Below are 17,215 nucleotides of genomic sequence, written 5' to 3' on the forward strand. Positions count from 1 at the left end.
GAGAGGAGGGGGGAGAGAAGGCAGAGAGTGGGTAGAACCGATGCAGTCTCGAAACGAGTGAATAACAGCCTTGCCACTGTTCGCTCGCAGTTCCCATAAAAGGGAGGGTGACCGACAGCGGTTGCGGGCAAACAGGATAAATTTAATGTCAGTGTACGCTACGGTACGTTGGTACTGTTTCTGAAAAATAAACACCATGCAAATTTGTGAAGTGGACAACTTGCGCAGTGCATGCAGAAGCAGAACCGCATTAAAGCGCACCGTAGGGTCTAGTCGACGCTACGGAAGCGGTCTCATGTCAAATCAACACTTCTGCGCCTGCTGCGGTAGCTTTGCGTCTATGGCATTGCTCTCGGAGGTTATGAAGTATGGCGCACAACAACGCCTCAAGCAGACACTTCTCCCTGTGTGTTCTGTGTACTACGCAAACAGCAGTGGTGCACGCAAGGTAATGTTTAACATCGACTCTCCACTCTCATGTTGGACTAAATGTAGATGAAATTAAACATTCACTGTCAACATCCTCGCTAGTTGTCGTCAATCAAAGCAAACAGTGCAGAAAGCTTCGCTTACATTGATTCCCACAGTGTGTGGGATCTGGATATTTTTTGTTTTTCATTCTTAACACTGTCTACAAACTAGCCTAACAGCAAGCTCTTCTCCAGTTTATTAACCTTATGAAAGTCAGAGACACGAAAAAGAAAAAGAAGAAAAGAAAATAGGGGGGGGGGGGGTTGTTTAATATGCGTATCCTAGACAAGCAAGTCGCATTATTTTCAGAATGCTTTTCTTCCGCACAGCGTGGTCGATGATTTGGTCAAATACCAGAAATGACAAGCTCTTCAACGACATGAAGGCCTGGTGGGGAGCAAGAATGCCCCCAAGTTTTATGCACGCGTTCATCCCATCTTTATCTGTGTGTGGAATTTTTAGCGCTGATCCCCCCTCAGCAGTTATGGTTAACACTACCCGGAATAAGGTAAAGGTGAACCTTGGCATCGCTCTCACGACGCCCCCCCCCCCCCCCACCCACCCACCCAGTTTCGGACTGCCACTAGCCCTTGCCTTGCTTTCACATTCAAGCTTTCTCTTTCATCCCCGTCACTCTTTTGGAGCCCACCTCCTGAAACTTTCCATTCCGTGAGAAAGAGGGGGGGGGGGGGGGGGGTTCGTCACAAAATCGGGAATAAAGTAGAAGTGCGCCTTGAGTGAGGCCGCAGTGTTCTGTGCATGGGAGAGGGGATTGCCCCCACGACCTCTTCTTACCCCCTCATTTCGGACCGCCACTAGCCCTCGCCTTGCTTTCACATTCAAGCTTTCCCTTTCATCCATGCCGCTCTTTCAGAGCCCACCTTCTGAAACTTTCCGTTCCCTGAGAAAGAGGGGAAGGGGGCTTTGTCAAAAAATCCCACCCACCCCCCACCCCCCAGATGGCTATGCCAATGGTTCCAGTAGACGATGGTTGCCTGAGGCTCCGTAAGTGTGGCATTTTTAATGCATTAATGGGAACTAACTGTGGTCAGTAGACAGCGAAAAGAAAGTGTCGTCAGACTCCGATAGCCACTAGCCACTATGTCTGTGTGCCTTGGTATGTTCCATAATATTGTTTCAACAGAGTGTGCATCGACCAAGGTTTCGTTACTTCATGTGCGTGGTAGAATCGGCACCAAGTTATATTTTTGGGTGTTTGAGCCTTAATATAACTGTGCGTTATAATCGGTGGCTCGGTAGAATTGTGTAAATATGGTATATTCTATAGCTAATATTATACTATACCTGTGTTTATTTGCAGACTTTGTTACAGTATGCCATTACTGCAAAAGTGATGTTCGCGGTGTTCAGTGTGATGAGTGCAAGAAACTTACTTTGCACTGCATTGTCTGCCATCTTGCAGTACGTGGTGAGTATTTTTGTTTGTTGTATTTTTACAGGTTTACATTGAAGATGTGCAAATATCTATGATATCAAATATGAATAGGATGTACTTTATTAGATCTGTATTTGCTGTCGGGCTTCGGTTATTTTGTATGATTAAAACCATAGCTATTGTCAAATAGGGCATGCTGTGATTACCGGAGGTTAGAAAGACTCAAACAGTTGGCAGCTATTTATGCAGGTCATTTATAAAGTTCTAATTATCAGCATCAAAATTTGGCAATCATTATACATGACAGGCAACGACATGACTATGTCTCTCTAGATTAAAGGGAGGCTAAAGGCAAGTACTAAGTCGATGTAAACTGTTTAAATACAATTCCAGAAACCTCGCAACACTTGTTTTGTGCCACGAAACGACTTAGTTTACGAGAAAATTGCATCTTAAAGGTCCAAATACCTTTTTCGGAATTCAAGTCTCCTGCCACCCAACTGGGGGAGTGGTGACGTTGCATGCGCCATCACCACCCTTTGCTGCCGTCAGTGAGTAAAACAGCACCCGACAGACGGCAGTACCGAGCCAAGAAAGCGCGGTGAATTCACTGCTGCAGCTGCTTTTTGGTCAAGTGGAGTAGACTGTTTGGGCATCCCGCAACATAACATGGAAGTTTAATTCTCTGCTGCAGGCAGTTTGTGCTAGTTTCGCGAGTCAGCAAAACCAGCACAGCACTACGCGATAACGAAGCTACTGAAACGCGAAAGTATGGGCGGCGCGGAGGCGAGCAAAAGCGAAACCTTTTGTAATTTTAATGAGTGCTTTTAACTGGACAAGTAGCATGTTATTTCGTCTTATACAAGGATGTTTATTGTAATGAGTGGTTGAGTACTAGTGATAGACTTTAAACTGAGCAGTGCTTTCGTCATCAGGCAAGTACTTGAATGTTCCAGGGAGTCTCTAATCATGTCCTGCATTTATCTAAATTTCTCTATTATTGTGGCTCTGTTCGCGATAATATCGACACCTCAGAGGTTCTGGAGTACTAATCTATCACTTTAGTTTTACTTAATATTTGCCTTTGGTGTCCCTTTCAATTGTGTCTGAATATCATGTGCCATTGTACAGCAGAATGCTGCTAAGGCATTCAAAAACAGAATGGGGCTGCCTTTTGTGCCTACATTGATCTGTTTCTGGAATTTAAAGGGCCCCTCACCAGACCCCACTGCAAATATTGGTTATACGCTGTAAGTTGTTACATGTCCACTAGGGAGCATTTTGGCGCAAGAAAAATTTTCAAATTGGCTCATTACTAGCTGAAATAGAAATGTTTCAATTCCGCGAACCCATGATTTCAGCAGGTGGGCTCCACTGCCAAGCAAAACACTCTCTCCACTCGCCCCGTCTAGCCTCCGCAAGCGAAATTCCTTCGCTGCATTCTCCCATACCGGACCTCGAGGATTGCATGACACATACATCACAGGCCCCGCCTTCATTTTTTTTTTCTCGTCTTTTTTTTTTTTCGGCGCTATGCACTTTCACCGATGGCGGTGCGCGCGAGCTGTGGTCTCGTTTCCGCAGCACACAGTTTTGCACGCCGTGCACAAGGAAACATTACTAGCAGTATAATTCAGTGCTACTTGAATACTAAGGCAGAACAAGCGGATACAGAGCATGATCACCCACTGGAACACGGTAGAAAATGGCATAGTTTCAGTACCTGCACACGTGACCGCATAACCGTGGGAACAAGCAGACGAAGCGGAAGTACATCTCTCTTGCTTCGGTGCGAAGTAAAACAAAAAACACGCAGACATTCCGTTTGTGTGTTTTATTATTTCTCTAAAATAACAGATGGTGCCTTGAATAATTCTCCAAGTCGCGTGTCACCACGAGTGACGTCACACTGCAGACCCGAGTACGTAGGCGCAGGGATGCAAGTACGTCATCCTCCGGCCTGGAACGTGGTGGCCGTGAGGAGAAGGAAAAGCGGCTTTCAGTTTGAAATTTCAGATCTTTCTGCGGCGTGTAGCAATGTAATACTTTGCAGACAAGATCGTTATCGCACAATGTATGCTCTGCGCTTGTTAGCTCAACATGGCCAGACTTGGTGAGGGGCCCTTTAAAGGGAAATAACTGCAGGGAGATTCATACTGTGCTGGTGGCAGTCTAAGCAAATAATGCCCCATATTTGGCACTATGATCAAATGGTGTGGTCAAACAAGCCAGCAAGATGAAGTAGCCAAGTATCACTTAGTGATGAACCACAAATTACAGTGAAAGCATAGGTCCTGGCGCTCACTGACAGATGGATAACTGTTAAAAAGTTAGTCCAGGAGTTTAACATGTGTCTGTGGTTACTGCACAGCGTTCCTAAATATAACCAGATCCAAAGTTGCAGCATGCTAAGTTTCACAGTAACGAAAAAAAAAAAAAAACCTTTTTGGAAGGAAGCAGTTGCACAAATGTTGCAGCTGTATGATGGCAGCACGTGCAACCTCTTTAGACTACAAAGTGCCATGTGCCCATACTCACCCATCCTTGACTTCTTTCCAATCCATTGTATGTAGAGAGAACCCCATGGAAAGTGTCCAGGGTGTACTGGACACTTTCTGGAGTTATTTCTGGAGTGCAGCCTTTCACAGTCAAAATAGGGGACTGTATAACAATGCTCTCTGTCAGCTATATAGTCACGAAAGGGGTAAACTTTTGCCCTACAGAAAGAAAGTGTACTGTGGATGTATTGATGGCTACATATCAGTTCCTTCATGGCGATAATTATAACTGTGAATGACCTTTTTACTGGCCACCTCACACGTGGGGCACCTACCAATTTAGCCAAAAGTACTTTACCAAATTCCTGCAACCTCTCTTTTCAATGAAAGTATTTTCATTTGTGGAAGGCATCATTGATTCTTAGGGAAAGAGGGGTACCTGAATGAGTGTAAGGAGCAAGCAGTTTAATTGTATAGTAGCTTGTAGTCACCTCAAACATACTTCACTTTTTGGTTACCTGCCAACTCATTTTATTTTTTAATTATTATTTGATGTCGAGTATTTCTTCTTTGGCAACTTCAAGTTTGCATCACTGTTCTTGTTTGAGGTAATAAGGTTCTATATTAGTGCATAGTCCTGTTTTTTAATGCATTGTAACCCTGTTCAGTTGAATCATTCCATTATCATTTTTTGTTATATTCAAGCTGTGGTAGCCTTTCTTGTGTGCTTACATGTCGCCCACTTGAGTGAGCTTGTATATTAGCCAAGTGTAATGGGCATTGTGTCTTTTGAAGAATATATATATGCCTTGTTTACCCATTAATCTTTTTGTCTTCTTTTCTTCAATTTGGAAACAAAGGTATTCAGACTAGTGTTTCATGACATATTTGAGCCTGTTATTTGATGATTGTGTTTAACTAGAGGTGTCTTTTCCTATCCTCAAAACCCTAATTTACATATCTTTGTGTCAATTGTCAGAGTTCATAATGAAGGCTGCAGCAACCTGACTCCTTGCCTCATGCGATGGTGCACATCACTTTGTCTTGAATACTTTCAGGCATTATACAAAATATAGTCCTACATGAAGGGCTTTGAAACTTCAAATAAATGCTAAAACTACGTTTTTATCTCGTTAATTTTAATAGGCAGTGCTCATGACAAATAGCAAATTTTCCTTCAATGCAACCAGTTCAAAATGGATGTAAATTCCTGTGAAATTTCATTGGTTAAAAAGAAGCTTTACGCCTTATACTCCCTATTAGGGTGCACATGGAATGCACAAATGAAACTGCCAAAGTTATTGAACAGGATACTTCTCTTTAGATGCTTGAACAGTTGCTGTTTGCAGAATCATGATCTCTGTTGTTATTGCAGTTATTGTTGTAGTCACTGTGTTTCAGTTTTCTAAACATAAAGAGATCTGCTTGAAACAATCATCAGAATTGGTTATTTTTATTTATGTGAAACTTATTTCAGTCAAATCACCTCAGTAGTGGCCTAAGGAGTGCATTTGTGGATTTCACATGTATATTTGGATAGGGGTATAAAGAGCTGTTCAGATAATAAGTCACAGGACTGTGCTATTTTTTTTTTTTCAATTAAGTTTTATATAGCACAGCAAATAATTTTGTACATCAGAACCAAGCTTGTACATCCAGTGCACACTTTTATTTTAGCATTAAAAGATATTGACTGAGACAAGGTGTAAAACGCAGCTTATGGATTTGCACATTTCCAACTTCGAAAGAATGTGAAGAAAAGCACATTTTTTTGCGTTCATAATTTTTATGTCATATGTAGGACATTGTGAATGGAAATAGAGTAAGTGCATTATTGCATGGAGATACAGCACATACAAAAAATGTCAAATTTAGCTTCATAAAGGGAAACCCAAAAACCAGCCTCTTTTGAGTTTCTTTAAACTGTCTTACAAAAATGATTTTCATATGAGATTCTTTCTGCAAGTATTTTGCTGGGCATTCTGAATGCATAGCAAAACATTGATTTTCTCTTCTGTACTGCTGCTGCAGATTTTGATGGCAAAATTTGAAGGGGAAAAATAAAGACCAGAATACTGAGAATGTGAGACTTTCTGGGCACAAATTTAATAAAAACCATAACTTCCGATTTTACTTAACTTTCCCCAGGTTCATTTCCTGTCATTGATAAGCTATCTCATGTAAAGCATGTTGCATCATTAAATTCTGGGTATAAAATAAAACAATGAAGAGTGAGGTACAAGCTGCTCTGTTTGGTGCCTCACAACCTTTCATTTAGCACTTTTTACATGCAAGTGTCAAGTTTCATGATGGCTGCAGCTTGTTGCATGAACTAAGAAACTGTGGAGGTGTAAAGGAAAGCTAGGAGAGAGTATGATGTCAGGCTGCCAGCCTCAGCAAGCCAACCTCCTCTTCTTCTGTTTGGTGCCCATTGGTGTGTCGAGTCTTGAAAAGTGTGCCCTGCACACAGTTGTCAGATCTGTGCAGGCAATGTTTGGTTCATGTAACTCCCGGTGACATCACAATCAGCTCTCCACCACTCTCCGCACCTGCTCGGAGCTGCTGCTTGCCTGTCACACATTTTTCCCCCCCCCCGAGTCTTCCTTTATATATTTTACAAATAGGCTTCAAAGTTGTCATGAGGCCCGCTGTCCTAATTTTTTTTTCTTCCGTGTATGAGGCAACCGGCAGCACCAAAAAACGAAGGAGGGGGTGGAGTACAGCCATAGTAATAGAGGTTGCAAAGCTTGTCCATAAACGACAAGTTTTGCTATACTCTTCTTGCCTTCATTAATGTTACGTCCGGCTCACTCGACACACATGGAATCCTTGTAGGCCATCACTTGACCTGGCATGATGTGGTAGAGAAACAAAGGCCTCAAATTATTTTTATTCATAGTTAGGGAAATGTCCAGACATTACTACAGCAAGAAATAGATATCCCAACTTGTGTTACATCATCAAGATAGGCAACATGGAGCTGAGCCATTCTTTATAGTGTCTTGTGACAGCACATGCAAGCAAGGCTATACCAAGAGTCAGAGCACATACTGTAGAGAAAACCCTCTAATCTACACTCGCCTAACATCTATAGGTGTTTGCTTGTAGGTGATGCCCGAGTGTGGCTGCTTAGAGAAAATAAGAAACAAGAGTAGTAATGTGTTGGGCAGGCACCAGAAATTCAGTCATTCATCTGTTGGAGAAAGTAAAATCAAATGAATTCCCTGTACATGGTAGGTTCATTGTATGTAGGTCCACTTGCAAGTCTGAATGTGCTCTGCACAAAATTTGAAACCTACTTCTTTGCACCTGTTTCCATTCACAAATCCTAATACTGTAATGCAAAGACTTACTTTTGGCCCATTTAGTTGCACTTTCTTGCGTTTTCATCATACCCTCGCTTCACCCATGCCATAGGATTGACTCATGTTCAATGTCTCAGAGCAACACAGGAGTTATGACAGATGTAGAAATGGAGAGCTCTAGATTGATTTGTTCCACTTGGGGTTCTTTAACAAGTACCTAAATGCAGGTGTGTCCTTGTAATTGCCCCCCTTTGGAATGCAGCTGCTGCAGCAGCCAGGAATTGAGACTGTGATCTTGTGCCAAGCAGCAGAACATCATATCCACTGGGCAACCAAAAACTAGACACGCTATTGCGTTATTTAAAAAAAAACTATTTCCTCCTAGGTGCTGTAGGATGCAAAAAGTGGCAGCAATTATCAAACTTGACACGAGAGTGCTGTAATGGGATCAAGCATGCACTAGGGGTGGGGGGCAGGTCAGCGCACGTCTCCTCTCTCAGCCTGGTCGTGGTTGTGCATGACTGTCAGCGCAGCTGAGCGCATACACAGCCCGCACACCCTATCTTGGAGGTAATCCGCAGCGAGTGCAAAGGCTTTTCTTTCAAAAGCCAAATTTGTGTTGTTGCTCTGTGCAATAGATTGAAATTAAGCTATTTCCATTTGAAATTGCCTCTATGTACATAATAAAAAGTGTGAAGGTTGCTATTTCATAAGCCTCAGTTCCCACCCTGTCTTAGTCAAGACTATTTAAAGCTGAAACAAAGGAATGTACCAAAAAAAACAAGCTCGGGTCCAATGTATGGAGCGATTTTGCCATGTTATATAAAAATTGTGTTTAAAACAAATAGTGATACTCATCTAATTGTCCTAGAGAGGCTAAAGCAACACCATAGCAGTGGCAGCTGCTGATCACATGGTATCGCAAACCACTGATGTGCCAGTCCATTTGTTGTAGTGGCTTCATGCCATGCACCTGAAAGCTCAGTGTGTCGAGCTGTTTCCTACAGTGCCAAATTGACCCTTTTTGCAATAAGATAGGAAGTTGGGCAATCTGGTGAAACTGCATATTTTAGCAGCGCAAACAGACAACGCACAAAGCAAATCACAGGACAGTGCTTTTCCGGTGGACTTCTTTATCTTAGTGTGTTGTGCATTTGCACTGTTGCAATATACTGACCCTTTTTGTTCCTCTTGTCACTTTTTCTCTATTCATGTGGGATAAGCATATGTTCTGGATTCACTGGAGAAGTAACACACCCTCCTCAGCTTTCTAGTACATTAGGTCAATGCAAAGTAGCGTGGATTGAGGTAGAAGGGAAGGTCTAACAGGTGATGTCCTCATTGCAGCCTTCTGGTGATAGCTTCTTCAGAGTAAAAGAAACCAATGGGGCATAGAATCGAAAGGAGGGGGAGAAAATGTACTTTAGCAGGGAAGAAGTTTGGGCGTGTTGGTGGGATACATACAGACTGGGATACATAGCGCAAAAAATGACACAGGGACAATCAGGAACAGAAGTGTTTGTAGTACAATGTACTACAAACACTTCTTTGTTGGCTAATTGGCTTGCTTGTGGTAGTAAAACAATGCAAGAAGTTTCATACGAGTGTCATATTTTTATTACTCACTGTCGAACTTTATACCAGTGCGACAAATTTTCAAGTATGCATCAGGTTTTGCATGGCCTCCGAGATTGTGGCATTCACGTTTACAACAGTGCAGCTCCTTGTAAACTCAGAGGCCATAGTTTTGATGCACTGCAATTTTGCCACGTGTCCTCAGACAAGTGGAATGCACTGCACATAAGCCAAGCGCATTTTGCTGAAATGAATTTAGAGCTTCAAAGGTGTGGGTAGTTATTAGCCAACTCCAAAACAATTGTTGGTATCAGCTTACCAGGGCAGTGGTATACAAGACAGCGGGTGCTGAAAAGACCAGTGATACCATGGCCAGATAGATGCATTACACCTATTGGTGGCTGAACAGATCACTACTTTATGCACTTGGCATGATGTGGCTAGAAACCTCTACACCAAGCTGACAGGTTTAACCTATTATTTTTCACTGGAATGGATACTCGTTTTGAACTTGTTACATTAAATGATGACATAGAGCAATTTAGACAGCTGCCCATTGAAGAAAAAAAAAAAGTGTCTCACGATTTCTGTGTCAGTACTCTTTAAAAGATAGCATTACAGGTCAGCTGTCATGATAAAATACTTGAATGTAGAGGACATGTGTGCAAATTTTTTACGACTTGCATTATATGTGCAGGCCAGCTTCACTTTTGTGTTCAGTGTGGACATGGAGGCCATGTACAACACCTGCTGGACTGGTTCAGAAGTCAGTCACAGTGCCCATCTGGCTGTGGTTGCCGCTGTCTTGCAGAAGGAGAATTGTTTGCTTGATTGTACTGCTGGCATCAGTGATCACAGATTCATCGATTTTGGACACAAACCTGTGCTGTGATCATTGAACAAACTGTGATGGCTGCTGAAAACAAAGTGCGCATATTAGTGCCCACTTAACAGAAGTTTACTTGTTTTACCTTTTTGTAGTGCACAACATGGCTGTGAATAATTAACTTATTTTTTAAATATTGCTGGTTTGTTCAGATGTAAAAAGTATAACATATAGGTACAATAAACAATCTATTTGCTTACTTCTTGTATGGACATCAGATACAGCTTTTCTTTTTTTCATTATGGCAAGAGCAACACACATAAAGAATGTGCGCAGCACATGTGCTGAACTGACAAATGCAAATTTAATGCACAGGTTTTTCAAGCAGATCCATTTTGTAATCAAGCAATGAGATATGACAAACTGTTTTTTCGAATGTATGGTTGCACTGTATGGCACGCAAAGGGAAACCGACACATAAACACAAAACAGACAGGGACCTTGGGCCTTGTTGTGCTTTACTTGGCCTTAGAGTTGGACAATAACTGTTTTTGTGATAGTACTGTGCTCTTGTGCAGTACGAGACAGGTAGAACAGCCTCTTTAGCTTTGGCTCTACTAAACAGAAGTTAAAGGACGGTCATTTCTTTTGGGTAGGTTGCACATAGTCTTATTCAAGCTTTTAAAAAATACCATCTTGTTTTTTATCATTTCAAATAAACAATTGTAAAGAAAATGAGAACCGAGTACAACCCAGCCACAATATAATAAAAAAACAAACAAACTTGTGATTTTAAATGAGACAACATTGGACCTTATTGTGTTCTCCCGGAATCTTGTCTCCAGTTGGTTAATTTCAACATCATTGTGGGTCCAATCAGTATTAAAGTTCCAATTAGACATGATTGAATCCAGTTGTTTTTCAATGAGGCACAAATAGGACTTTACTGTATTTGCCCAAAACCTCAAGTCCAATTGGTATTAATACAAACTTACAATTGGACATCATTGTGGGTGTAATATGTGTTAAGGTACCTTCACTTGGATATTTTTACAAGTTGGGCCGCATCGTGTGTTCCATTGGCACATAAGAGCCACAGAGTCACTGCACTGCTGAGATCTGTATTTGTCTATTACGTAGTTAGGCAGGCTTTCCAGATGCACCAATTGGTGCCTATAAATACCAACTGGTCATAATAGAGCTCTTAAATGCCAGTTGGAAGACACTGGATGAGTGATGCCATGAAACAACGAAATAGTTCACAATATGCCACAGGCAGGGGCGTAGCAGGAGAGGGGGCTTATAGGGCTTCAGCCCCCCCCCCCTTGAAATTTTTTCGTGCTGTCAATGCACCGCCGACCAAAGCAACCCCCGGCGCCGGAAATCGTTCTGGATTTTGTCTAGAATGCCTTTTTCACGCTCGAAAAGACATTTCACCACGAACATTGCGAACTCGGGCTGGATTTTGCGGCAATGCTCATGCACATGAGTCACATAACGCAAGGAGCCCTTTCCGAGCAGAAAGATTCAAGGGCATTTTGATGGCGAGCGGGGTCGTCACGGCATATCGAGGAGGCCGCGGAATCTACAGAGCGCATGGATGTCAATTCTTAAACTTCATGGGTATAAAGTTCTCATAAACTTTTGATGTGAAAGGTGCATTGACATTTCCATAGTTGGGCTTTAGATTTTCAATGGCGGAACATTGTGGGTTTGATGTTGTCATAAACATTTGACACCAAAGGTTCATTGACTTTTCTAAAATATTACATCGGAACATACAAAGAGACAAGCCAAATCAACACACTATCAGACAAGTTTAGAAAGCACGCAGCAAGGTCCAATAAGACGAAACGTTGTGGTGGTTCATTTGTGCCGTCATGCCACATTAAAAAAAATCAACATTCCTTTTCACCAACGCCAAAGCATCCATGTCAAGACACTAACTCCAGCCAAGGTAACTATGTTCTTATTTATTTTTCTACTTTGACTTTTATTTGCGAGGACACGTTGAGCCTCTTCAATCTTTTTTTTTTCCTCTCGCTACTTTACCCGCGGGCTGCCAGAACCAGCCAGATCGCATGCATTTTTCTGGTGTTGCCCCAACCACCGCGCGGCGCACTTTGGTGCACGTTCGCTTTTGTCTGGCCGAATGGATTTTCGCCTTCCAGAGTTTTTGACACTTTATGGATAGCAGACTAGAAAAAGAAACAATGGTCGCTCGCCGCCATCACTGTGGCGACTCGACGGATTGCACCGCGTTCGCTTGAGGGCAACCTCTCTGGAAAGTCTTGGCTCGCCGGTGTAGGATACCGAGAAGTATGCGTATGGCTCTCGGTGGAGCAAGCGGCTCCCGTTTTCTTTGATATTCCTTCCGTAGTCACATTATGTACCCAAAGTAGGCATTCAATTGTGGCCAACATGCTTTTCTTTCCTTTGCGTTTGTTCATTTCAGTGGCCCCACCCCTCAAAAGGAAGAAAAAAATACACTGTTGCGGCGCAGCAAATTGTCGCATGGTGAAAGTTCCATTTTGTTACTTCCTCTTTTGCGGAAAGTAATGGGTCACGGGACACTTCACTTGCCGGATACTCTTATTATATTATTGCGATAGTAATCATATGGACACTCCAGGTGTATTCCTGCCGTCGCCTTCGTGTTTCGTAAAAATTCCAAGGGTGATAACAGGCTGACAAGATCGTGACCGCACGCCGCATGCTGTATGTGTGAGGGAAAGCGTAGGGGGAGGGGGGGGGAGGAATGGGTGAGGTGACGATGGTGGCTCAGTATTGTGTGCGCAAAGGAAAAATGCGGGGAGCAAGCACGCCGCCTTCTGTCGCGGGCCATACATCGGGGGAAGTGGAAGGAGGGTGGGGGGGCCTTAGGATACTGTGATCTGCGAGTCTGTGATTGCGCAACATGTTTATTTGCCTTGTTTGACACATTATAACAGTGGCTATTTCTTAGATACATAGATTTATTGGAGACTTATACGTATATTTAAATATCTTGTTGCGAGGTTTTGCGTATACGTGCAGTGAGCTTTGTTTCCAGTGACACTTTTTTGCCCTTTATCAAACTGTATCTTCGCATTTGTATATTTCATTGTATCTTCGCATTTCTAATGTACGAGGGCGAGTCAAATGAAAGTGAGCCAACCCATCCCGCGCAATGGTGGTTCGGTTCATTATCTACGAGGCATGTCCATGGCACACAAGCATCTCCCATTTACAAAAGTGACACGCAGGTGTGAGGAGAAATGTTCTTTAATGCCCTCGTACACTGGGTTGGACATGGTTGCGTGACGCAATGGATGCTCCAGAAGTTGAGCAGCATGGTGCTGCGAGGTTTGTGACAGCTGAAGGTGTTTCTTTAAAAGAAATTAGTTGCCCTAGGCCTGCCGTGTACGTTGAACATTTCATTTCATTGGCCAGCGTGAAGTGTTGGAGCAAACGGTTCAAAGAAGGACATGAAAGTTGCAAAGACGATCCAAGACTGGGCCAATGTCACCGTGCAATCACCCCCAACACAATTGCAAAGGTTCATGAGCTGATTAGACAAGAACGGAGGATAAGCATCGACGAACTGGCAGAGCATGCGAACATCAGCCACGCTTCCGTTCCCACCATAATTCATGAACATCTCGGTTATCGGCTCTTGTGTGCGCAATGGATGCCCAAGATTTTGAACCACCACCAGAAGACGCAGAATTTTGCCACTGCCTTGACTTGCTATGACAATGAGGCTGACGACTTCTCATCTGCAATTTTGATCGGGGACGAACCATGGTGCCGCTACTACGAGCCTGATACACGGGCGGCAAAGCTTACAGTGGAAACGTTCGAATTCACCACGCCCAAAGGAAGCAAAGGCCGTCATTTCAGCCGGAAAAGTGTTGTTGACTTTTCTTTTAGATCGTCAGGGGCCATTACTGATAGAATTTGCCAAATATTGAGAAAGTATCAATTGTTTCCGATATTGTAAGACGCCAGATCAGTTGCATGTCGCAATCAAGAACAAACGACGTGGAAAATCGACGAATAGGATCATTTTGTTCCAATACAATGCCCGTCCACACGTCACTGATGTGGTTAATACAAAACTGGTAAAATTCAAGTGGGAAACGCTGCAATATCCGCCATACAGCTCAGACCTGTCGCCTTGCCACTTCCACATTTTGGGGCAACTGAAAAAACAGCTCAAGGGAACCAGATTTGTGTCGGACGGTGACGTTAAAGAGTCAGTTGCAGACTTTTTGAAGCAGCAACCCAAGGAGTTTTACGAGACAGGAATCGCATCACTCGTTCGTCAATAGGACGACAAATGTCTAATTGCTTATGGAGACTAATTTTAAATAAAGTACCCCGTTTGTCATATGTTCGAATTGGCGCACTTTCATTTGACTGGCTCTTGTATATTTTGCAAAACTGCTTTTTATACATGCTCTTCGTTGCGACTATAATTTCGGTGCAATTACTCACGATACACAACCGGTGACACCTGCTCCTGCGTAATATAGTGGAGCAAATGACAGCGTAATTGAGATATTTCATTGGCCGTTGCATATGTACAAGAATGTAAACAAGGTTCTTGAATGACAAAGTTTCATTGATATATTGGTCCTCAACTTGTTCATTTCATGGCCTTTACATTTTTCATATCAGCGGCATGCACTGCTTTGCTGGTTTCGAACTGATATAGTTCTAATGTTCGTGAGATATTTTCTTATTAAATGGACAAAAAATATGGAAGCATTGATATCAGTTATTTTGGGCACAATTTTTGGAACATACGAGTACATTCTTTTATTAAAAAATTCATATTTTACTTGTATTGAGAGGGCGTAGCGTTCAAGAAATCGTTTGCGGCATCTTTGACAATGACAATGCAATATGTATTTGATCCATGAATTCATGTATTCGATCCCTCGACAAATTGTTTAACAGGAAGCTTTAGCTCGGGCCCAACTCCGACGCGGCCTATTCAAATACATGTAAAATGCAGAAAGGCTTTTCTGAGATAATCCCTGGATCGCTTTCAATGAAATTTGTTGCATTTGAGAGAAAGTTGAATTCTAGTGTCTGTTGGAAACGGAATTTCGATTTAGGGTCTGAATATTGTTTAAAATATTTTGAAAAATTTGAGTTCGAAAAAAGTAGAAGCACGACATTTACAAATTAATAGCTCTGCATCAAGAACAGATATTGCGGTTCTGTAAACGGCATCTGTTAAAATAGTCAACGCGCACAAATTGGGTACGTGAATTGATATCTTACGTGAATTGGTTACGTTGTGTACAAGGGTTCTGCCAAAGCCGTATTTCCTTAATGCTAAATTATTTTGGAATCGTCTACAAGAGAAGAATTTTGTCTGCTGTACATATACTATTAGATGCTATTTACAGAATTTTGATGTCATTTTTCGTTGTCGAGTTACAGAGTTTGAAACTTGATGGTTTCGTTTTCTGAAAATTTGTGATTTATGCCAATTTTTAATAAAGAAGTGACAGCCTAAATTAAATGTCCAAAACCAACAATCGCTAGAATTTACGGTTTTCTTTTAAATGCGACAAACCTCGTCAAATTTGGTGCTGTGGTTGCCGAGAAAAACTAATTCTCCTTCTCCATGTATTTAGATACGAACACCCGAGCTAAAGCTTCCTCTTAAGGAGAAGGCCGAGCTGCAATGTGAGCCCCCTCCCAAACGAAATTTCCGGCTACGCCGCTGGCCACGGGCAATATTATTGTTATACATAATGACCCCTCAAATAACAGGTCTCTGTATTTTAGTATGATCAATGGAGTGCAGGATTTAGGGATTAAGTTAAAAATCTCGCGTATAACTTTTTATCTCGTGAACCACTGGCATTACCTGGTGACCCAAATTTCTCTTGCATATAGACCCTTTGTATCCGCGATGTGGTAACAATGCATTCATGACTCCAGAGAACTCCCAGTCAGCCATTTTTGACAGTCCAGTTAGCCAAGAAAAAAGTATTTTGGCGCATAGTATACAGTAGGCATACATTCTTGATGTTTTCAGATACAAAGAATGTGCGCCGTGCGTCGAGTTCAGGTATGGGCTTTTCACTTGTCACTTGTCAAACACTCCAACTCTGCAGCAAAACTGGTCCCAGCTGTAGGGTTGCATAAATTTCTAAAACTGGTACAGAACAACATAGAAAGGAAGAAACAAGCCAAGCCGGCCAGATGAAAGAACAGAGCGCTGACTTCCAGCTGGTTTATTGGCAAGTTGCACAAAATATATAGCTACAAGAAAGCACCAGGAAATGTCATCACAACACTTCACAAAATATCACAACAATACAAGACTACACCACCATGAGTCATAGAACGTGCAATTCTGTAATGCAGGGTTAAACTGTCTGTTACACCAGGCACAAAAAGCATTTTGGGTCACGTTGTTTGGGTTGTTTATTCAATTCCACTATCATGCGGAAAGAGATATATAGGCCAAACTGGTCACTGCCTTAATGAAAGCCTAAAAGAACATGATTACAATGTGCACTGAACTATACAGGGACACTTAGGAATTCGTTGTCGCGACTGTAGATGTAAGCCGAATTTTTATCGGTGTGAAATGCTAAAAAATCAGCGATCACAACTTACGTGGGAGATTACTGAAGCTGATCTCATGGCAAGGGCTGGCAGCACACGTGTTAGCGCGCCATCCTTGCGCCTATCTTCACAGGAAGTAAGATTTCTTGATCAGTTTAATTGTGCATGACGGAATTGCATGTTCGTGGCTCGCGATGGTATAGTCTTCTATTGGTGAGACGTTTTGTGAAGTGTTGCGATGGAATTTCCTGATGCTTTCTTGCAGCTATATATTTCGTGCAACTTGCCAATAAACCAGTTGGAAGTCAGGGCTGTTCTTTTATCTGGCCGGCTCAGCTTGTTTCTTCCTTTCTATGTTGTGCTGTACCAGTTTTAGAATGCAATACCAACTTACCCAATCCTCAACCCTAGTGAATCTATAAATTTATTGGCTATTGTAACTTGTGTTGTTCCGGAGGGCTTAAGCCAACCGAAAGTCTTCTGGGAACTCTTGTTTGTAAGCAAGAAAAGGGTCTATATAATGTGACAGAATCGTATCTTACATGTCGAACAGGTCCAATTGTGCTAA

At 42.3% G+C, this 17,215-nt stretch overlaps 2 protein-coding genes across 5 annotated transcripts in view; one reads left to right on the forward strand and one right to left on the reverse strand.

Annotated features, from left to right (window-relative positions):
• LOC135903121 (GATOR2 complex protein WDR59-like) overlaps positions 1-10,330 on the forward strand; it is a 95,993-nt gene extending 85,663 nt beyond the window's left edge. For all 4 annotated transcript variants that reach the window (XM_065433498.1, XM_065433499.1, XM_065433497.2 and 1 more), the window contains 2 exons: positions 1,793-1,900; positions 9,943-10,330. In XM_065433498.1, coding sequence (XP_065289570.1) covers positions 1,793-1,900; positions 9,943-10,076 — 242 coding nt within the window. In that variant the 3' untranslated portion in view covers positions 10,077-10,330. The remainder of the gene's footprint in view (positions 1-1,792; positions 1,901-9,942) is intronic.
• Nsun2 (tRNA (cytosine(34)-C(5))-methyltransferase Nsun2) overlaps positions 1-17,215 on the reverse strand; it is a 159,228-nt gene that overhangs the window by 9,249 nt on the left and 132,764 nt on the right. The window lies entirely within an intron of this gene.

Source organism: Dermacentor albipictus, chromosome 1 (genome assembly GCF_038994185.2).
Source record: "Dermacentor albipictus isolate Rhodes 1998 colony chromosome 1, USDA_Dalb.pri_finalv2, whole genome shotgun sequence".
Lineage (NCBI taxonomy): Eukaryota > Metazoa > Arthropoda > Arachnida > Ixodida > Ixodidae > Dermacentor > Dermacentor albipictus.